At 45.4% G+C, this 19,961-nt stretch overlaps 8 protein-coding genes across 8 annotated transcripts; 4 read left to right on the top strand and 4 right to left on the bottom strand.

Annotated features, from left to right (window-relative positions):
- Window positions 1-28: 28 nt before the first annotated feature.
- Window positions 29-891, bottom strand: V865_005971 (3-demethylubiquinone-9 3-O-methyltransferase; the record flags this gene model as incomplete). The annotated part of the gene is made up of 2 exons (XM_066229734.1): window positions 29-385; window positions 454-891. 2 exons carry the CDS (start codon window positions 889-891, stop codon window positions 29-31), a joined length of 795 nt encoding a protein of 264 aa, XP_066085831.1.
- Window positions 892-1,102: 211 nt separating this feature from the next.
- Window positions 1,103-1,963, top strand: V865_005970 (uncharacterized protein; the record flags this gene model as incomplete). Its single annotated transcript, XM_066229733.1, has 1 exon — window positions 1,103-1,963. One exon carries the CDS (start codon window positions 1,103-1,105, stop codon window positions 1,961-1,963), a length of 861 nt encoding a protein of 286 aa, XP_066085830.1.
- Window positions 1,964-2,224: 261 nt separating this feature from the next.
- V865_005969 (uncharacterized protein) lies at window positions 2,225-4,030 on the bottom strand (the record flags this gene model as incomplete). Its single annotated transcript, XM_066229732.1, has 4 exons — window positions 2,225-2,371; window positions 2,450-3,221; window positions 3,320-3,750; window positions 3,842-4,030. 4 exons carry the CDS (start codon window positions 4,028-4,030, stop codon window positions 2,225-2,227), a joined length of 1,539 nt encoding a protein of 512 aa, XP_066085829.1.
- Window positions 4,031-4,448: 418 nt separating this feature from the next.
- V865_005968 (uncharacterized protein) lies at window positions 4,449-6,802 on the bottom strand (the record flags this gene model as incomplete). Its single annotated transcript, XM_066229731.1, has 8 exons — window positions 4,449-4,743; window positions 4,809-5,069; window positions 5,248-5,354; window positions 5,415-5,599; window positions 5,668-5,715; window positions 5,812-6,491; window positions 6,539-6,641; window positions 6,715-6,802. The coding sequence occupies 8 exons, from the start codon at window positions 6,800-6,802 to the stop codon at window positions 4,449-4,451; spliced, it is 1,767 nt and encodes a 588-aa protein (XP_066085828.1).
- A 415-nt stretch (window positions 6,803-7,217) lies between these two features.
- On the top strand, window positions 7,218-8,935 carry V865_005967 (ribosome biogenesis protein YTM1; the record flags this gene model as incomplete). Its single annotated transcript, XM_066229730.1, has 4 exons — window positions 7,218-7,618; window positions 7,670-8,330; window positions 8,404-8,512; window positions 8,625-8,935. The coding sequence occupies 4 exons, from the start codon at window positions 7,218-7,220 to the stop codon at window positions 8,933-8,935; spliced, it is 1,482 nt and encodes a 493-aa protein (XP_066085827.1).
- Window positions 8,936-9,133: 198 nt separating this feature from the next.
- On the bottom strand, window positions 9,134-12,465 carry V865_005966 (uncharacterized protein; the record flags this gene model as incomplete). Its single annotated transcript, XM_066229729.1, has 10 exons — window positions 9,134-9,560; window positions 9,641-9,866; window positions 9,952-10,624; window positions 10,698-11,263; window positions 11,337-11,382; window positions 11,438-11,533; window positions 11,596-11,691; window positions 11,754-11,807; window positions 11,873-12,246; window positions 12,321-12,465. 10 exons carry the CDS (start codon window positions 12,463-12,465, stop codon window positions 9,134-9,136), a joined length of 2,703 nt encoding a protein of 900 aa, XP_066085826.1.
- Window positions 12,466-13,928: 1,463 nt separating this feature from the next.
- On the top strand, window positions 13,929-16,066 carry V865_005965 (uncharacterized protein; the record flags this gene model as incomplete). The annotated part of the gene is made up of 2 exons (XM_066229728.1): window positions 13,929-14,422; window positions 14,479-16,066. 2 exons carry the CDS (start codon window positions 13,929-13,931, stop codon window positions 16,064-16,066), a joined length of 2,082 nt encoding a protein of 693 aa, XP_066085825.1.
- Window positions 16,067-16,586: 520 nt separating this feature from the next.
- V865_005964 (uncharacterized protein) lies at window positions 16,587-19,154 on the top strand (the record flags this gene model as incomplete). The annotated part of the gene is made up of 9 exons (XM_066229727.1): window positions 16,587-16,749; window positions 16,836-16,876; window positions 16,958-17,410; window positions 17,490-17,659; window positions 17,739-17,904; window positions 17,981-18,170; window positions 18,239-18,330; window positions 18,408-18,851; window positions 18,936-19,154. 9 exons carry the CDS (start codon window positions 16,587-16,589, stop codon window positions 19,152-19,154), a joined length of 1,938 nt encoding a protein of 645 aa, XP_066085824.1.
- Between the last annotated feature and the right edge of the window lie 807 nt (window positions 19,155-19,961).

The following is a 19,961-nucleotide window of genomic DNA, read 5'->3' as shown; positions in this document are numbered from 1 at the left end:
TACCTATTGAAAAACATGTATACATCACTTACGCTCTCTTCCTAGCATAATACATATAATTACACCCTTCCCCAACTTCTTTCCACGTACTTCCTTCCACCCCACCCCATAATTTCCATTTACCCGCCAAAGGGTCATACACTATTCCTCTAGTCTCGCCTACTTCTTCCATCCTTATATCACTAGCATCCTCATTCCTGTACCATGTATCGTATCCACCCATATCTGAATAAACAAACCTACGCAGTTCATGTGGTTTTACGAATTTCCTATAGGTGTGCGTACCAGGTGTGACTAGTCGTAAGACATCTTCTGCCAATGTGAGAGTTAAAAGTTGAGATAAGGGTGTTCGGGATATCGTTGAGAGTATGAGATGACCTCCGGGCTGAGCAATACACGATACAATGATCAGACTTAGATTCATTACAGCCACCCGAGAGGTTTGGAACTCACCTTTACCATCTCCCCTAAACATTTCATAAATTCCCCTGGCTGATCAACATGTTCCAACACCTCCATCGCACAGACCACATCGAACTTTTCACCTGCATCTCTCAAAACTTCCGCAGAGGAATGGACGAATTTCAGTTCTCCATTTTGCATCTTGGTCGATAAAGATGGATCCTGTTGAGCGTGGGTAGTTGCTATCCCGATATTCGATTCGCTCGCATCTACACCGACGACCTGACCACCTAATCTGGCTAATGATTCAGATAACAGTCCACCACCACATCCTACATCCAAACATCTTTTCCCACTTAGCCATAATCCCGTCCCCCTCTTTGATTCTCGCTCGAAGTCGGAATGCCTGTTTTCAAATGTCCATTCTTCCCCTCCCGAGGGGCTCAGGGCGACTTTCTGTCTTATGTATTCTATACGCGTAGGGTTCATACGATGTAGTAATTTGAATTCACCGGTTTCGTCCCACCATTGCGAAGAGAGGGAGGAGAAGTGCGAGATCTCAGAGGCGTTGATGGTGCTTCGAATGCAAGTACGAGTCGAGAGGTCGAAGGACTTTCTTTACATTACTCTTCTTTGCACATCTTCCAATTCTGCATGACCAACAGCTGTGAGCCTCAAACCCTCTGGCCAGACGAATACCATGGCCTCAATCATACCAACAGCATTGCGCTCAAGTGCCAAAATAGCCTGTGTCAGACCCGTGATACTCGCCCGAGCACCATCCCTTCCACCCACCTGCTCCTTCACACGACAAGCATCATCTTCATCCTCTTCTTTCGGATTACGTGCTCCCGCTCCAGAAGCCCACCCTCTCTCATATAAAGATGGGGCGATACCCTACAGAACAGTTCAGCTCGTCGACCCATCTACCAATCACTTGCTCGAACCACAATTACTCCGTTCAATTCTCAGCACATACGATCAATCTACTCATTCATTAGTCCTAGTCAACGTAGACAAAGAAATACCCATAGTGAAACTCATCAACAAGCTGGAAGAGCGAAATAAAGAGAGAGATTCAGAGGAAAAAGCCAAACTGAAAAAGAGAATGTCAATGGAAGAAAAGGAAGTTCAAATTTCTTGGCAATCCGCTCAAGGCGATCTATTACACAAACTTCAATTGGCCAAAAGCTTATTGGAAAAAGGAGATAGAGTTCAAATCGTGTTTGCGAACAGGAAAAGGGGAGAATCGATACCCGAAAACAAGAAGATGGAAATTGTTAGTATGTTTCATGAAGCGCTGGAAGGGGTTGTAGGTAAACGATGGAAAGATGATGATAAGCAAAGAGGACTCTGGGTGATGTATTACAATCCATTGGAAATTACACGAAATCAGGTGCAAAACAAGGTGAAGGAGCAGGAAACGAATAAGAAGATGGAGAAGTATCAGAAGAAAGAGGAGAGAAGGAGGAAAGAAGAGGAGAGGAGGGCAAAAGCGGAAGCTAGGGCGAAAGCTGAAGCGGAGGTAGGAGGTGGGGTGGGGAAAGGTGGAATTATATGATAGGTATTCTGCGATAGGGTGGAAGACAGTAGACGAAAGCTGATATGAAGACTATAATAAGTCCAGCTTCCGGTAGAAACAGCATAATAGATGGAGGTAGACTGTCGTACGGGATGATGTATCATCGGGAGTAAATGACCCTTCATAGTACCAACGGACGTCAATATACGAAATGCATAATATCATGATTACATCGCCTTAACATCCGTAATAAATGCAGTCTACAACTGGAGGGTGAATAGCCAATTTATCACCTCCCATCTAAAAAGCCTTGTGAGTCCATCTACCGCCTAACATAGTTCCTTTCACTTTCATCGCTCTCAATCCTGCAGCGTCCTGCTTCAAAGGGTTGGACTGCAGGATACATAGATCTGCTCGTTCACTAACTTCCAATCCTGATTTGCCGTTCTACGAACCACAACTCATGGCATCAGCAGATGTCACAGGCAGATGATGTAATCACAAACAAATATAGTCTACACTTACCGACGTTGAAGCTTTCCAAGCAGTCTCCACATCCAATATCTCCTCTTTCACAAACGGATTCCCTTCATCATTCTCTCCCGCCCTCGTTATACACACAGCCAAAGCTTCCCAGGGATTCATCGGCGCTATGGGAGCATCACTACCCAATTTGATTGGTATACCAGCATCTACAATCGACTTGAACGCATATGCCCTATGTTCCCTTCCAGGCCAGAACTTGTGGCATAGATCTCTATCATCTACAAGATGAGAAGGTTGGATGGAAGCTATCAGACCCAGTTCCTTGAAAACCGGTAAATCCACGTCGAAATCTAATAATTGGGCATGTTCGATGGTCGATCCACTACGTAGTTTCGAACTTGCTTCAGAGATGGTCTTGAGAGTTTGATGATTCGCTTGATCACCTATCGCATGAATTGCAAATTTGAAATTGTGCTTTAAACCATTTTCGATCATTTCGCTAAGTGTTGAAGGAGGATAGTAGTATATACCGTGATTATCTTTAGAACCTGGATAGGCATCGTGGCAGAACGCAGTTTGAGATCCCAGTGATCCATCTGTAACTATCTTATAGGGACCTACTTTGATGAGTCCGTCGGTGGAAGGTACATCATCGCCTGAGGTAAGCCCCAGCTTGATGGCGTCGTTGAGATGCTGTGTGTACATTCCTACGTGGATTCGAAGGTAATGATGACCGGATTTGTAACGTCTTTGCCAGTGGGCGATGTTATGTTCCATTTCCAGATCAACAATCTCGGTCACTCCCATTGAGCTGTAAGGTCAGACTATCTGTGTCAGCTCACGCTCCCGGTCTAATAATGGATGCGCAATTATGTCCAGTCATGCCTACACCAGCTCCAATCCACTCACGCAGCTTTCTTTGCCTCTCCCAGGATCCATCCATCTACGACCTCTTCACTAGCAGTAGTAAGCTTAGGGAACATGTCGAATGCCTCCTGTTCTTCCAAATGTCCCGTGTGCACTTTCGGATCGTATCCTCCAGCTTTTAGGGCAAGCGTATTACACCACATTGAATGATATCCATTATAAAGCAGGAACAACGGTCTATCAGGTGATAACTCGTCCAGTCTCTTGAGGGTGATCAGATCTTCATCGGGCCAATTGGAATTCCTCATATTGATTCCGACCAGGTTCTTCTCCAAGCTTGGATCGTAGTTGGGGTCTTGTAGAGCGAGTCTGACAGTTTCCAGTACTTCTTTGGCAGATTGACAGGATTGAAGATTTAGTCTATTGGAATGTAAGGCTGCAAGCTTGGTGTGGACATGCCAGTCTATCATACTCTAGGTTTTCATCAGTATAGAACGAGAATTATCACAACAGCCTGCCTGACATGGGGCACGACAGTTGAGGTAGTCGATGAACTGAACTCACTGGACTTAACCATTCTTTCCCATCTAAATCAATCACCTCTACAGTAGATTCATCGTAACCATTCACATGTTTCCCACTGAGTTCTTCGTCGATGCTCTCGATGGTACCATCAATGACTTTGACGGTGTATAACGAGTTTTCAGGATATCCCACGAGAGGAGCATGTCGGATGACCGTGGTTTGACTCATTTGAATGTGGGCGTTCGTTTGGTTTACGGGAAGATCAAGAGGACAAAACACGTTGAGGAAAGTAGATCACATTCGAGCATCATCACGAGATAGTTGAGTTGTAGATATGTACATGCATATAAGTACCCGCACCATCAGAAGGCGCCTTGAGGTGATCGCATGCTGCCCATACTCGAGTATATCTCGGTGGGCAGCTGACCCGTGGATCGGATCAAAGCCGCGCGGCAAACCAAGCTCATGGGCGTCTGATTACAAAAGATAACAATAACATGCCCTTTCCGTCAGTACTCAGACAAGAGTGAACAAGATCCGCTCAGTGCATATTCATGAAGCAATATACAATCGAGTACAGAGCGTCGATACACATGACAACAAGGATCGATATCTATTGGTACAGTCATACACATGGGACAGAGGATTACACCTCAAACCATTTGACATCTCCTTCCCTTCCTCGTCTCTCTTCTCTTGCCCCTTTGTGCAACCCCTTTTCTGCCACTTGATCCAATTCATACCCCTCGTCATGCTGGTCTCGTACCCTATGATCAACTTCACCTTCACCTTCAGCGCCATCAACTGTACTGTCCATACTACTTCTCTCCTTGTCTTGTCCCTCAGGTACAACCCCATACCTCAATTCCATCGTCAAGTCTCTCAATTTCTCGAATTTATGGGGGTTGTAAGCGAAGAAATGACCAGATCTCCTATCATATCTACAATCGAACACATCTCAGCTTTGTTATCACAGGGGTGAGCAACAGAAAGCTGAGATACTCACCTGCTGGGTCGACCCGTAGGCCACAGGGCTTGGGTCACTCCTAATAATGTCATATCCTTCTCTTCGCCGAGAAACAGGGTTTTTGTGTTCTTACGCCATCCTAGATCATATACATTTATCTCCCTAGCTTCCCATTTTAGTCTGTTTCTCTCCGATCGAGTGAGGAGGTGATCGGCTTTCCACTGAGCGCCTTTGGGGATTTCATCGAGAAGTGCAGATGGGTAGGAATGAGTTATGTTTTCTAAGGTAGTTTGATTATTCCTAGAGTAGTATGGAAGGCACGATTTGATTAGCTTCAAGATAGTGTATGGGCGTAGAAAGGAATAAACGGAGACGAGAGATGAGAGACAGGAGAGACAGGAGAGACAGGAGAGACCGCAGAAAAATCGAAAAGCTTTAAAGGTGTGACAGGGAGAAAAGACTTATAACGGGCACTAACAATGTCAGATACCAATGGAAAACTACCAGTCCACCAACAGCTAAAGACATGAATCCCCCCATGACAGTCAACATCATGAATATCGCTGGTGATATGCCCAAGCCGTCCTGCGTATAATCAAACTCGATCAGCCTCGTAGATAAAGGAACGGGTCATGCAACACTTACAGACCAGTTATCGTTGGCAGCTATGCTAGCGGTATCTAGCGTCTGATTGACCTCCATCTGGACCGCTCTATACGGCACTGCTCCGGATGGATCTTGGAAGAATCGATATGTTTCGTATCCCGCTTCGAAAGTTGCGTAGATTGCCAAAAGCAAAGCGTAGTTGATGAATAAGAAGAATGGTTTGTCTGTACAAAGCAATCCTTGATTAGCTATAATAATCATTTTTGAACTGTAGCGGAACGGACGGCCGTACAATTATGATACCCTACGCATGTTCCTACCCAGGGACAATGATGATCCACTGTGTCATAAACAGATATCAGCTAATGCATCCCAGGAAACGCCTTTGAATGCTGATATCTAGCTGAAAGGCCCAAGTGGAGCCGTTGAGACTCACTCTTCAGAACGCACTGCTCACAATGCCTACAATGATGACACCTATCAGGTTTCCAACCATTACATTTCTTACACCATCGAGTTTCACCATTATTACTCTTTGCCATTAAACTTCTTCCCCGGATCTCTTCACGACTTTCACTTCTCAACAATGAAGCTGACATATCCTCTGCACCTTCGGTGGTAGAAGTCAAACGCAGATCTTCAAGTACATCTTCATCATCTTCCCCTGCATCTACAGCTGTGGAGGGTACGAAAGGGCTTTTGGCGCTGAGTGGGAAAGGTGAAAATTCGGATCCGGAATCTGAATCAGTTGCACTTTCATATTCTCCTTCTACCTCTGTTCTATCTAGTCCAGTAGGAGGAGGATACATTCGTGTGTTTGGTAAAGGTAAGGGTGATGGCCTATCTTTTCCAATTCGTGTATTGACCCATTGTGCATTTCTTAGATATCTCAATGGGACATTATCATCTTCATCATCGATATCCTCTTCCGTAGGATATTCTTCCGTTGCATGCTTGTGGATTAATTGGTTTTCTGAGCGACCCGATCGAATATCCTGGTCTTGCAGCTGCTTAATAGGCGGCGCAAGTGACTGATCCGGTACACCGGGTGAGCGATTAGCAGTCGTCGCCAACGATATAAGCGTTAAAAAGAGTAGGGAGTTGTACAATATCGATCTAAGGGAAACAGATCAGCCGAGGTCCATCAATATCCATCAGCTTACTGTTCCACAAATCTCCCAATCTCTCTTCGTTTCAGCAATACTTCGCCTAGGGTGATAAAGAGCATAAACAGGATCCAGGTTGAGATCAATATGACATAGCTGACTGCGATGGTGTTCCATCAGCTAGTTGATTGCATGAATTGAGATATGCTCAGGAACGCTTGTATGAAGCTCACAGTAGTATGGTAATCTATTCATGGACCTTTCTACCTTGCTTCTCCTCGTTTTCTTTGCTTTAGTCAAATTGCTATACTCTACTGACATTTTTGCTACTTTCGCGTATCGTCAGCCGCCAATCGATCTTTTGGTTATTCATTGATCATCTCTTCGATCCGTACTGCGATGATGCTGCTTATCTGTTATCGTCTCCCTCGATACCTCTCACATCCATCTAAGTTGACTGACCAACCGTAGGGATGAAAGGATCTAACATTCTCTTTTCAGCTGCGTCTCCTGTGCGACTGAACCACTCACTCGCGACACAGACAACACAACACAACCGGACAGTGCCCGGCGGTCATCCCACTTTCCCACGGATGGAGTGGTGGTGTGTTCCTGAGTATCACCACGTGTAAAATTTCTGGTCCATCGTTCGTTTTGAATTTTCAGCTCAACATATATCAACGATCAAGTCGATCATTCCATCTCTCTTTCTCAATAGCATAAAACCTACAGCAAGATGTCTGACATACCCATGGACAGCACCTCCAATCCTACCGGTGCTACCACCGGTGGTGTATCTCAACTACCTATCAACCTCTTCACCCGTTCTTCATCAGATGCTATCCCTCAATCAACCTATTTCATCCCTTCTTCATGGCGTCGATACCAACTTTCCGAACTCATCAACAAAGTACTTCAAAACAACGCCGAAAAGGGTAAGAAACCTGTGCCCTTTGAATTTCTGATCAATGGGGAAGTGTTGAGGGGGAGTTTGGAAAATTGGGTAAAGAGGAATAGAGGGAATGATGAGGAGACTACGATAGATGTAGAGTATGTAAGGTCGACTTTACCCCCTCAGGAGGTTGGGAGAGTAGAGGTTGAAGATTGGGTCAGTGGGTTGAGTCTGAGTAGGAACGGGTGAGTGTAACGAGTATATCGTTTCAAGCAAAAGCTGATCTTGTTTTATAGATACATCCTCCTTTCATCTTATCTATCTCATCTACAAATCCTCCCTCTTTCCTCCGCTTCTACTTCCTCTGCACTGTACACACTCCCTCTACCAACGTCACTGGGAGCCACCTGTTGTACATGGATATCACCCTCATCTCAAGATAAGGATATCCTCCTAGCTGCAGGGGGTGTCGATCGATTGACTCACGTATATACCATCCCATCCTTATCACCCGACAACACCACCGCTCCAAGGGAGTTATATACCTTACATGGACATACCGGTCCAGTATCAAGTGTATTCGCATCTTCATCAGGTCAAGAACTAATCAGTGGATCATGGGATGGTAATATCAATTTCTACGTATTACCTTCCACAGAACCGGAAGAACATCAAATCCCTTCTGAACCATTATCCTACTTGCCCGGACAAAATAACAAAAAACGTAGAAAGTTGGAAAAAGAAAATCCCAGAGAACCTATAGAGGGTCTGTTGGATAATGATTCGACTGGTGTTGGGGGGTGGAGGAGGATACCTGATAATGTGTTTAGTGCGCATAAGGATAAGGTCGGTGGATTGGTATGGGATAAATTTGATAATAACAAGTTCTGGTCGGCGAGTTGGGATGGGTCGGTGAGAGGGTGGGATTTGACTATGGGCGTGAATGATGTGACGAGGGTGAGTCGATTTTCTTCAACTCTCTCGCATATGGAGGAGTGTACTGACAATCGTCGTTGTCACTTCTTTGTAGCAAGGACCATTTGATAAATCGGCATTATGTATCGATCAATTCGCTGCGAATGGTACTTTGGCAACTGGTAACATGGACAGGACAATTTGTTTATGGGACACAAGGCAGTGTAAGTACCACTCCTCGATAGGATCAGACATAACATCATTCCCCACCTGTGTCTGGTTTGATATCCATACTCGATCATGGAATCAAGGCTAATTACCAGAATTTTATCATAGCCTCTTCTCTGATCTCCTTGACACTTCCTACGACATCCCCCGTCCCCTCACTAAAAACACACCCCACATCGTCGTTCACCCTCGCCTCAGCCACTTACTCAGGTATAATCCAAATATGGGATATCCGATCGCCCAAGCATTCTTTATTCTCCGTATCCAACGCCAACAGGAAGAAAGAAGATGCGAGGAAAGTGACCAAAAACGGGAAAGTCCTAGGAGAGAGGTTGTTGGCTGTCGATTGGAATGGCGAGGTTCTGGTAGCGGGGGGTGAAGATGGAGAAGTCGGCATTTGGAATGCTACGGGGGCTTAGTTGGTAATATAACCTGTTTGTTGATACCAGCTCACTGCACGATGCATACTTTCACTGGTTATAGACTATGAGAGATTCTTCCAAATAGTATGTAGATTCTTGCAGCAGTAGGACAAATGCATATATGTTACAACATGATATAGTCGACCTGATGATAAGTAAGAACAAATCATTCGCCGTGTGTAATCTATCGACCTGTCACCTTGCCTCACCTTCTCTTCTCCTCCTTTCCTCCCTCTCTCTCTCCTGTTGCGCCCATCTCCCTCTTAACCAAATTAACCCCACCGTCCCACAAAGTACAGCAACAAGTATCAAATCCTCTACCAAATCTTCCACGAGCTCATCACCATCTACATCATCAGGTGTATTTGTCCACCCTGATCCACTTCCCGAATAATCTTCATATCCCTCTTCTTCTAAACGATCTTGCCTTTCAGTATCGTCTGCAACAAGTTCGAATCCTTCTTCATCGAATCCCGGTCTTTGAGGAACGACTGGAGGTATATCAGTAAACAAGCTTTTGATTCGGGTCCAAGTTGATATTTGGATTTGAGGTGTATTGGAATCAGGTTCGAATATTGATAAACCCGGTATAGCACCTCGAGTTTGAATATCGATCCACCACCTATCCATTTCAATTTAGCATAACATACTGTCATAGGTTTGTGACAGATAAGGTCCATATGCTGGCGATGGGACACTCACGATTTCGCATATAATTTGATCAAACTCAACATAACAGGTAAATAAGCTTCAGAGGAAGTTTCACCAGCCAAATCGTAAAACCTTTTAGCCAAATGCCAATCTCTAGGTACACCATGTCCATTCTCATACATCCATCCCAAGTTCCAATAGGCCATTGAAGAAGTTTGGGTATCAGCGGCAGTTTGGTAGTACGCTACTGCTCGATCATATGATTCGGGCGATTGGTCTAACATCAGGAATAAAACCTCACCCTCAGTAACAATTTCAATCCTGAATCCCGAATTGTTGGACAGGTAAAATATCTTACTCACAGTAATAATCGCCCACTCTGACCATGGCATCCACATTATCCTGATTCGCACTTCTAATCCAACAAGTCAATGCCTTTTCCTTATTCTCTTCACTTATCTTCTCCCTTCTGCCTCCCTCCTCATGATCATTTTCTAAACCCAAATTGAATTTGAAAGTTGAATCACCCAACTTGAATCCCTTTTCCAATAAGAAGGCTATGTTGTTCTGAGCAGATTCATATCCTAATTCAGCACCGATATACCATCCCAAAAAGGCATTATCTTTTTCATTCCTTAACCAAGCTTTATCCGCTTCTCCTACGAAATCTTGCTCCCAGTTACCTCTTTCTGAAACCAGCTTTTCGTAAGCTACTGCCACACCACATAACCCAGGTCTGCCATTCCCAACATTAACCCCTCCTCCATCATCAGATTGCACGTTTGTAGCGTGCATCTTACCCAACAAATGGAATGCTTCAAATGTCGCTCCGTGTCTCAAGGCTACTTCTAGATACGCATTTGCCTGAACAACCTCTCCTCTCTCCAGGTGATGTTTGGCCAAGTTGACTTGACCTTCTGCTAGATCTTGCGAAGCGGAAGCTTGGAAATAGTGGAATGCCTTTTGTTTATCTACTGGTACGACCAGGCCATCTCGATGGATAATTCCTAAACCATTATGCGCTTCTCGGTCGCCCTATTTTCCACACCATACGGTCAACACCAGCTTCCTAAAGACCTTGTTTAGAATTTGGGATAACACTACTCACCAATTCCGCAGCCCTCTCATACCATAATCTCGCCCTTCTATAATCCGGTTTCCCACCTTCACCTCTCAGCGCCATCCTCCCAAGGAAAGCAGCAGCCACCATCGCAGGTTCTCTTATCCCATCTTCCTGCTCTTTTGACAATTTTCTCCTCTTGGAAACAGTTCCATCAGTTTCGAAGTCTTTAGGCCACAAATTTCTCGCAACTTTCAAGAAATATTCTTTCGCTTTCTTATAATCTCGCGGAATCTCTCCTACACCCTCTGCACCGGCTGATACGCCCGCATGAGAGAAATATACGGAACCAAGGTAAAACAATCGACCGAGTCGGACGGTATATATGTGTGAATCACGATCGGAATGATATTGATAGTATTCTAATATCTCTTTCTCCGTTTCTCCTCGGGCTGAAGCCATTGTTGCTCGTATAGCGGGTCTGTGGGCATTTGATCCTGTAGATGCCCATGAGGCGTGAGGGCCATAGATTCCTCCTACTCGATCGGATAGACGGTTGTTGGTGAGAGGGAGGGTGAGACCTCCCGGTGGTCCAGATAAGAATGTTTGATATGCTATAAAAAAGGATCAGTCATCGTTCTACCGAGGTGAGGGTAAAACTCGGTGGGATGTTCAGCAATTACTCACATTGTTCCGCTGCTGTCTGATAATGATCTAAAGCAAGCATACAATCCTAGACGATTTGATAAGCTGATGATCTATACTATTCCGAGAGTATCTCAGCTTACCTCTTTCACACCTATTCCTGCCCAATGTCTGTACCCCAAAGCCATCGAGGCGGGCCTATAACCCTGTACAGCTGCGAAAGTGTAATACAGTAGCGCCTACGAAACCACCGGTCAGCTACCAGTCTATCACGCTGACTACGAATCAGGAGAAAGCTGACCTTTCCTTGATCCTGCTCCACTCCTCCTAATCCCGTAGCATGGAAGAATCCAACCATGAATTGCGCTTCTGGATCTGCAGTATGTTCGAGGTATTTCTATAACCACCTCATTCAACGTTAGCTGACTGTTGACCGTTTTCACGCATTCAGCAGCTTACCTTGTAAGAGTTATATGAAGCTTGTAAATCCTGTTTCATCCCTTTTGGCGGGAACTGTCCATATTCCATATAAGCTATACGTTCTATATTATTCACAAAGGACGAAGCAAATAGCTTACCATTCTTAGTTTGCCTCTTACGCCGTACACCTGATTACATCCATTCCTCTCGGCATCTTCCATCAATCCCAACATCTTTTCTATCCTCTCTCTCCTTGCTCTACCTACTTTTGCGCCCTTGCGCTGTTTGCCATCAGATCCAATCACAGGTATCTTCGACAAGTACGTTTTGGGCGATAAGAGCGTATTGAGCAGACGGGGCAGTAAGCGGAAAGTGGTCGATAATGGACCTTCATGGCCCCATCCCAGACCGTCGGACCATCCCTTGGACGAAAAAGGGGTGATGGTAGATGTTAACTTGTGTTCCAGATGGGCGTTTGGAGAAGGTGCGAGAGAATTGAGGATTGATTGAGCCTCTCTCAGAGGTGCGCATACTATTTGAGATACGTTAGCATGTAGTATGATGATGATGATGATGATGATGATGATGATGATGAGAGAGACGTACCATCTGATATAGATGTTTCCTCCTGTCCACTTTGCTCTTCTACTTCCTGAGCTAGGACAAGGGAAGATGGCGAGAGTAGGGATATCGACAAGAGTAAAGCCAAGAGGATGTAAGTCGAGCGCATCCCACGCCGCAGAGATGGCATCTTGGTTATGCTGTGGCTAGGACAGACAACGAGACTCTTGGTCTACTCAACTATCGGAATTTGTGCAATCATCAGTCAATGCGTTCACCAGAACATCATCCCAACATTCCAATCTTTCATCGTCAACAGCTCAATCGACACGTCACAGCTTAACATTCTCGAGTCACGTGGCTGCCACAGAGTATTACGTATTAATGACGCGCTACGGTTTCTCGGCTATTTACTAATCAAAGGTAATTCCAATAATAGCATTAGTATTCCCAAATCACTAGTACCATTAGACCGATCTGTAATGCTCATTACACTACCACCACTAATTGAAAATTTTCCAATCGATACAACCACACGACCGTGTGTTATGACGAAATGTGGTTGGATGGAGCAAAACAACCCCTTTGTCCTATTTCTGTATCACAGCAAAAGAAAAACCCTGTTCACCTTTCATCTTCTCGACTCTCTTCTCTTTTCAATCTATCTATCTTCACCACGTCAAAGTCAACTTCTGGCACCTTTGCCTATCGCAAACTCGCTCAACTCAAGCAAACAACCAGCTCAACCAAAGCTATTCAAAATTCATTGAATTTCTGACAACCCACGATACTCGATGAAGAAATCAAAACTACCTCATAGTGGCTATTTAAGATATTCAACTAACGGGGACGCAGGGTGAGTAGACTTTTCAATTGCATCGTGATCACGAAGAGAGGATGCTGGCTAGCACGGCTAGTCAACTCACACTATGGTCTATGATGCATATTGAGATTTGCCGCTGACTGATATGTTATCTTTCATTCGCCATTTCTATTTCATCTCGAAACGCGCTATGTTCGCAACCAATTTCGAAAAATTCACCACCCACACCCTCCTTTAACACTCTCCTTTCCTTATCTATCAACACTCAACAATCGATACACGTTCATACCTAAACCTTTCATCCTCACCACCACCACATCATATTCAACCTCGACTCTGTCTACTTTTCATCCCATACATACTCCGCTTCGACAAATGACGCTTCTTTCCACCACTCACAGCTACACCGTCGCCTCTCGTCTCCTCAGACTTCCACCCTTGATTCTCTTGTTACTCGACTCTGGAGAGAAACCCCCATAATTTGACTCGCAACGCAAACACCATAACCAGCCAGTACACGACTGGCCGAGAAACGATCAACTACTTTTTACAATCAATATAATTAGTATAATCACATAGATACTCATTTCAATAATCAATACGCCATAGCGCCATCTTATCGAATGGGATAATTAAGCTTCACTCCTACCTCCTCTCCCACAAAGCGGTTCACCCAATCCTCTTACCAACCCACTAGACCTATACAGCATCACATCGGTACATATTTAGAACTCAAATAATACATCGAACAAAAGGATTCGTTCAGAAACCACCAAGACATACACACCGCAACGCCTGAAACCCCTTATCGCTTAAAATCATCCATCACGATGCAAGCTCTTCGAACACTTCCCATCCTCAATAGACCTTCGCGACCATCCTCCCCCGCACCTCCTACCGTCCAATCTACCACCGTTTCCGGTACTGCCGTCGTACCTAATGGAGATGGTAAACCCAGATCTCGCTCACTCAGTCGACAAGTGGCCGACAAAGTGTCATCACTCCAACACCACAATGCCAATGGAACCGCTAATCCCTCAGCGACTGTCGCCCCTTCACAACCCTTGGGCGCTACTGGAAAGAAAGGTCTTTCTCCCCCTGGAAGCAGACCCGTAACTCCTCGTAGTTCTGCCTCGCCCCTTCCCGGCGTCGCGGCGCCCACTGGCACCGTCCCCGAACCTGCTGGCATTCAAGCTAAACACATGGATGTTATTGGTTTGAGACTCAACGAAGTCGTCAACAAAGCTTGTGCTGGTGTTGACTTCAAAGCTAAGAAAGGGTTTAAGAAAGGAAATGGATGGTCTGTAGGAGAAGCTGTCGTCAAGTGAGTCTTACTATTCATCGTCACTTCTAGGAAGTTCCGCTGATGTTATTTTATAGGGAGTTGCCTTTCCCTCCCAACGACGCTTATCTCATTCGAGCCGTCCTTCGCACTGCCGTCAAAGCTTTGTCCATTTATACCACTCGACTCGAGACTTTGCTCCTTCCCGCCCTCACCGATCCTGCTTTCGGTAGTGCACTCAACATCAATGCTCAAGCACCTGCTGCCCACCCACTCAACCCATCTCAGTACTTTGTCCTTTCGGTCGCTCACGCAGCATGGGAGACATGCGAGGTTTTAGAGCAGACTTTGGAGACCGGTAATTGGCCTCGCTTCGTTCAAGAGACTCTTCGACCAGTGATGGACAAGCTCGACTTGGTCGTCAGTAAAGTCATTCAACCCCTCATGCTTGGCCTCAAACGAGACTTGGTAGCTAGTTTATCAAGAAACGAGGGTACTTCCCCATCAGGTAGTAAGGTCGTCGGACTGGCTTCTATCCCTGCGCCTACCACTGCCCCTACTCCGAGCGTGACCAAAGAGCACTCTTCCGCACCTGTTTCTCGTCTCACCAAGGAACTTTCATCTGGCGGTACTTCTCGCCAACTCGCTATTCCCCCTTGTCTCCAACACTTTGCCAACCGCGTTGATGGAGCGAGAAAGGTCTTCGAGCTTGTCGCTGCGCCCTGTGCGGATGATGGTGAAGGTTGGATTACCGGCGTCATGGTAGCTGTCATTTGGAAGGGCATGTGTATTGTATCAGAAAAAGACCTGGGTGGATCACCCAATCGACCTCCTAGTCCAGGTAGTGTAGCCAAGGCTCTAGCCGGGTTAGGCAAAGAGAAAGAGACGACCCCGACTGTCGTCGCCTCTCCATCTCTCGGGGGAGTCACCGCCAAACTCACTTCATCATTGTCAATCATACCCTCTCGATCTCACTCGCGACCACCTTCTCCACCCCGAGGTGCCCAACAACTTCATCCCGCCACTCACGCATTGATGTCGCTCGAGGGACTCGTCAAGAGACTTGTCGGTGGATTAGTACAACCTCCCACTACACCTGGTGCATCCCAAGATCCAAATGCTACAGAGCACATCGCCCGCGAAGCCCTCCACGAAGCTCTGGAAGCGCTGGCTTCGTTCCGAATCATCTCCAATGCAATGTACAAAGGTGCTTCGTGCTCTACTAGGGTACTGGCCAGTACAAGGAGATTAAGGGATGATATTGATGATCCTGTTGAAGAATCTTTGGACGATGCCATGGAGGATTTACCTTCAGTAACTTTGTTTACGATCTTGCTTCGTCAAGCCAATACTGCTCTTGGTGGATTACCTTTCGGCACTGATGAGAAATCTGCTGCTTCTTCCGGAGGATACAAGATCAGACACCCCGCTGAAATTTGGGGATGGACCGTGGTGGAGTACGAGCGACAAGTTTTGAGTGGTTTTAGTGCTGCTGAGGAATGGGGGAGAAGGTTCGCTCTCGCAATCAAAGCTGATTTGGAGAGGGTGTTGAGTCAATTGGCTTCTCAGTCTGTTGGATTTGCCGAGAAGCCCACTAGGGAAGTTCTCGAGGCTGTGGAATGGGTGAAAGCGCTGGGAGTAGCATGCGAAGCTAGAGTGGGAGTCAAATTTGGTGGATGCGTTTGACTATCTAGCCAAATGGGTAAACCGTATGATATGATTGGGATGGTGGAGGGCTATGTGAACGGGTGGATGAGGAATAGTAAATTGACGAGAGTGGTTTGATTATTTCCTTTAATTCTGATAGAAGCGCTTCATCTTTTCATCTTTGGTTGATTCATAACGCATACATACATACATAACATAGATAGATGGGTTTTTATATACTATTCGCAATTCTAATGCATAGTCATTTTTACCTGTACAACCCTGTCTCAATCCGAATGCAAAAGCGTTACTCGAGTAAGCATGTGCTGTATAGACGTGGTTTTGCCAAGAATCACCGCACAAAGGTTAACTCGCCTATTCCCGCCTTTCCCCGACATTCCTCATTCCCTACTTCATTCTTCATCCCTTCTCTCTTTGGTACATCAACATTAATTTACGTCAACTTCCCTCCATCGACCTATCTCGACCAACTGGATCAAAGTACTGCGCATACACAAATAGATAAGAGATAAAAGAAGAAAAAGAAAAGAGGGGAAAAATGGGACCCGACAGGACGAACGCGGTAGCTTCCTCTTCTTCTTCATCCGCTTCTCCAATTGTACTTCATGATGATGATACACCACCAAATAAGAAACCGAAGGCTACGAGATCTAGGAATGGATGTTTGGTATGTAGGAGTAGGAGATTGAAGTGTGATTTGGGTGAGTGAATGTCATCGGTTTTCTATCTCTGATTATGAAAACTCTGGCATATTTTATTTTGACTGATTATCATCATTATGGTATAGAGAAACCGGAATGTAAGAGATGTGTAAATTACGGCGCAGAGGTGAGTCTGTAGCTATATAGCAAGACTTATAGGATGATCAACCACTCTTACTGACTATATTGTCTCCTCAATACCCATCAGTGCGTCTACCCGGAGAAGAAACCTTTCAATCCTAATATCGTGGCTGAAAAATTGGCCAAGAGACATAACAACAACAATAATAAAAAGAAACGAGAGGACTCTTCAACTTCAATACCAAAAGATGAAATACAAGATCAAGCTCATAATAGTAAAAATCCAATAAACACCCTTACCAATCTGGTATCTTCAACTTCTTCCGACCCAACTTCCAACATCGATCTCACCCAAAGTTCAACCACCTATACTCCTCAACCTCCTTTGCCATCCGTACCATCCTCTTCCGCCCACTCGATATGGATCCCCCACCCCACACAGCTAGTGCAGCAGATGGACTCGGTCGAACTTCTCATGGCGCTCTGTAGGGATACGAGGATGGGACAGTTCTTCGGTGGGCCTTTGGACCCTCCAGAGTTTTTGAGGACGATGTTCCCCGTCGAAGAGGATCTGAGATGTGTGAGTGTTTTTTTGTTTCCATGGAACCACAAAATTAAAAACATGATCATGATCATCGCTCATACCCTGTTGTTGACAGTTCCACCACGCTCTCACTTACTCCCTATCCATACTTGTTGTCGAAGAGGAACCCAACCCATGGGTCGAACATGTCGCTAGACTATTCCTGGTACCCTCCGGTGAAGCTCCTTTAAGTACCGAAGCGCTGAAACAAGGCATGTTAGCTATGGGCGCTATCCATCTATCAGTGTGGGTTCCCGCTTTGGGCTTCAGAAGCCTTCCCCGGGACATCATTTATGCTGATCTAACTCAATTATTCAACCCACAGACTAGAAGCTCGAGGATCAACCACCTCATCTTCGGGACGTACTCGTGAACTTGGTTTGTCATATAGAGGAGAAGCGATCAAACTACTACGTCAAGCTAAAAATATCCCAGAGGAAGTTGAATCGGATGCTTTCCTGGCTGGTACAGTCATTTTGAGCTGTGATGATGTGAGTGAGGCAAGCTTGATCACGGAATGGATGAATAATTTTTAGGCTTATCTGGTCATGCACTCCTCAAACATAGGTACTCGGAGCCAATCCACACTGGAGAGAGGTCATACGCTTGGCTCTATTGGCAGTCCGACGCAGAGGTGGTTGTGAACGTATACTGTTCCCTGATAATCCGTATCCTGATGTTACAGATGTACCCGACAAACCTGTATCGCCGTTATTGAGATGTTTGATAGAGACTATGACGATTGGTGATGTAGGGCGTGAGTGGTGTATCCCAGCTTCGAGAAGGTGTTCATGATATGAGGTTCTGATTGCTGAATAATACTAGGCTCTCTATCTACCGGGGACCCGACTGTCGTCTTGACCGACTCGTCGACTTGGTGGGAGAGGTTGGCGCCAGTCGATCCATCTGAACATGATGTAAGTGGTGCATCTCCACTAGCGCATATCTCAATCATCCCTCTGAGCTGACTTTTCTATGCTCTCCATCCTCTCAGTCATGCGAAGGTACATGGGGAATGCACCGATCCATCCCTCGACTGATGACTCGAGTGATCAACTTGACCTACGAATCTGCCGACCTAGACCGTCAATCATTCTTCGATCATCCCAATCAGCCATTCATCCCTTCCAATCCAGATAATCACATGGCTCAACTCGCCTTGGCATGGTTGGAAGAGAAGAGACGATGGAGGGAGTCTCTTACATTTCGGATCAACGAATTGAGAACGGATATGGCCAATTGGATCGTCACTGTTCCTCAAACCATTACGCGGAAACGTACGAAAGATGGTTCGTTGGCTACGTGGCATGCGTTCCACATTCTCATCATGAGAGATTTATTGAAGCTCCCTAGGGAAGAGGAGACTATACAGAAATCGGCGGATACAGTTTTGGAGATATGTAGTCAGGTGGGAGATAAGATTGAATGGATGAATTTTGTGAGTACAGCCCAGCCCACGGTCCAAGCAAATATCGGGTGATACTTGTTGTAGCTGATGTTAATGAGATTCTGGTTCACAAAGTCCCTCTTGATCACATGTACCGTCCTGATCTCACCCACCCAACGACAAAAGGCAAGAGAGGTCCTGAGGTGGTTTAGGGTTCAGTGTTGTTATGAGATTGACGTATTGGAGAGCGTAGCTGAAGAATGCTGGAAGAGGATCGATGATGGTTTGGATGATGAGGCTTGTTCGTGGAGGGAGATCTTGTTGGAAATGGGATGTTCGGTTTTACTTGGTTGACTATGGGTAAAGGACCAAATAGATGTACTTGGACCTGAATACTGTGCATTCAACAGTACACGTTTGTCGATATGGTGTTTTGATGCATACCTGAGTATATGGTCGATGTCACAGGTCTGTAACCTAAATCATTCGGGTTGCATAGCATCATGCTCATCATTGGGGTCTGTTTGAGGAGATAAGAATGAGCCATAACCCAACCTCATATGATAACGTCATATTCCGTGGTGATCAAATGTGGAGCATCAGCATCAAGAAATCAGAGTTATCTCCCATGATGATCGTCATGAGAACATTGCGAGTAACAGAGTAACTGAGTTATTACGTTTGGGATTCCCATGAAGATGCCAGTGGAGATCATGAATGCATATGGTTAGTTGACCTTCCCGTAGCTATTCTATCAAGGGATTCAACGTCATTACACCGTGTTCAGCACGTTTATCCTTGAGGATTATCCTTAATGCGATCAGCCCGGTTATATAGCGCCAATGGAATAGATCTAGGCTCTCTTCTCATCATCCTGAATTTCATCGTTGTATAAACAGGTAAACAGATGAAAATCTCATAAACAAAGACGGATCCCATCGTTTTATCATTCACCTGTACATCTACCGTCCTTTCACCAAGAACAACAGACTGAAACGAGATCAACACATCAGCACGAGGGTCACCTTTCTCACCTACCTCATTCAGTCACGCGTTACAAACAAAGATAAGGTATAAGGTATTTCAAGATAGGCCTTAAAAACCGCATTGCTGCCCTTGCCATTCCATGTGAATAAATGCATTGTCAAGTCGAGAGTACAT

Source organism: Kwoniella europaea, chromosome 1 (genome assembly GCF_036810445.1).
Source record: "Kwoniella europaea PYCC6329 chromosome 1, complete sequence".
In the NCBI taxonomy this organism is placed as follows: Eukaryota; Fungi; Basidiomycota; class Tremellomycetes; order Tremellales; family Cryptococcaceae; genus Kwoniella; species Kwoniella europaea.
The sequence above is the reverse complement of the archived record's forward strand: the minus strand, read 5'-3'. Positions and strand labels throughout refer to the sequence as shown.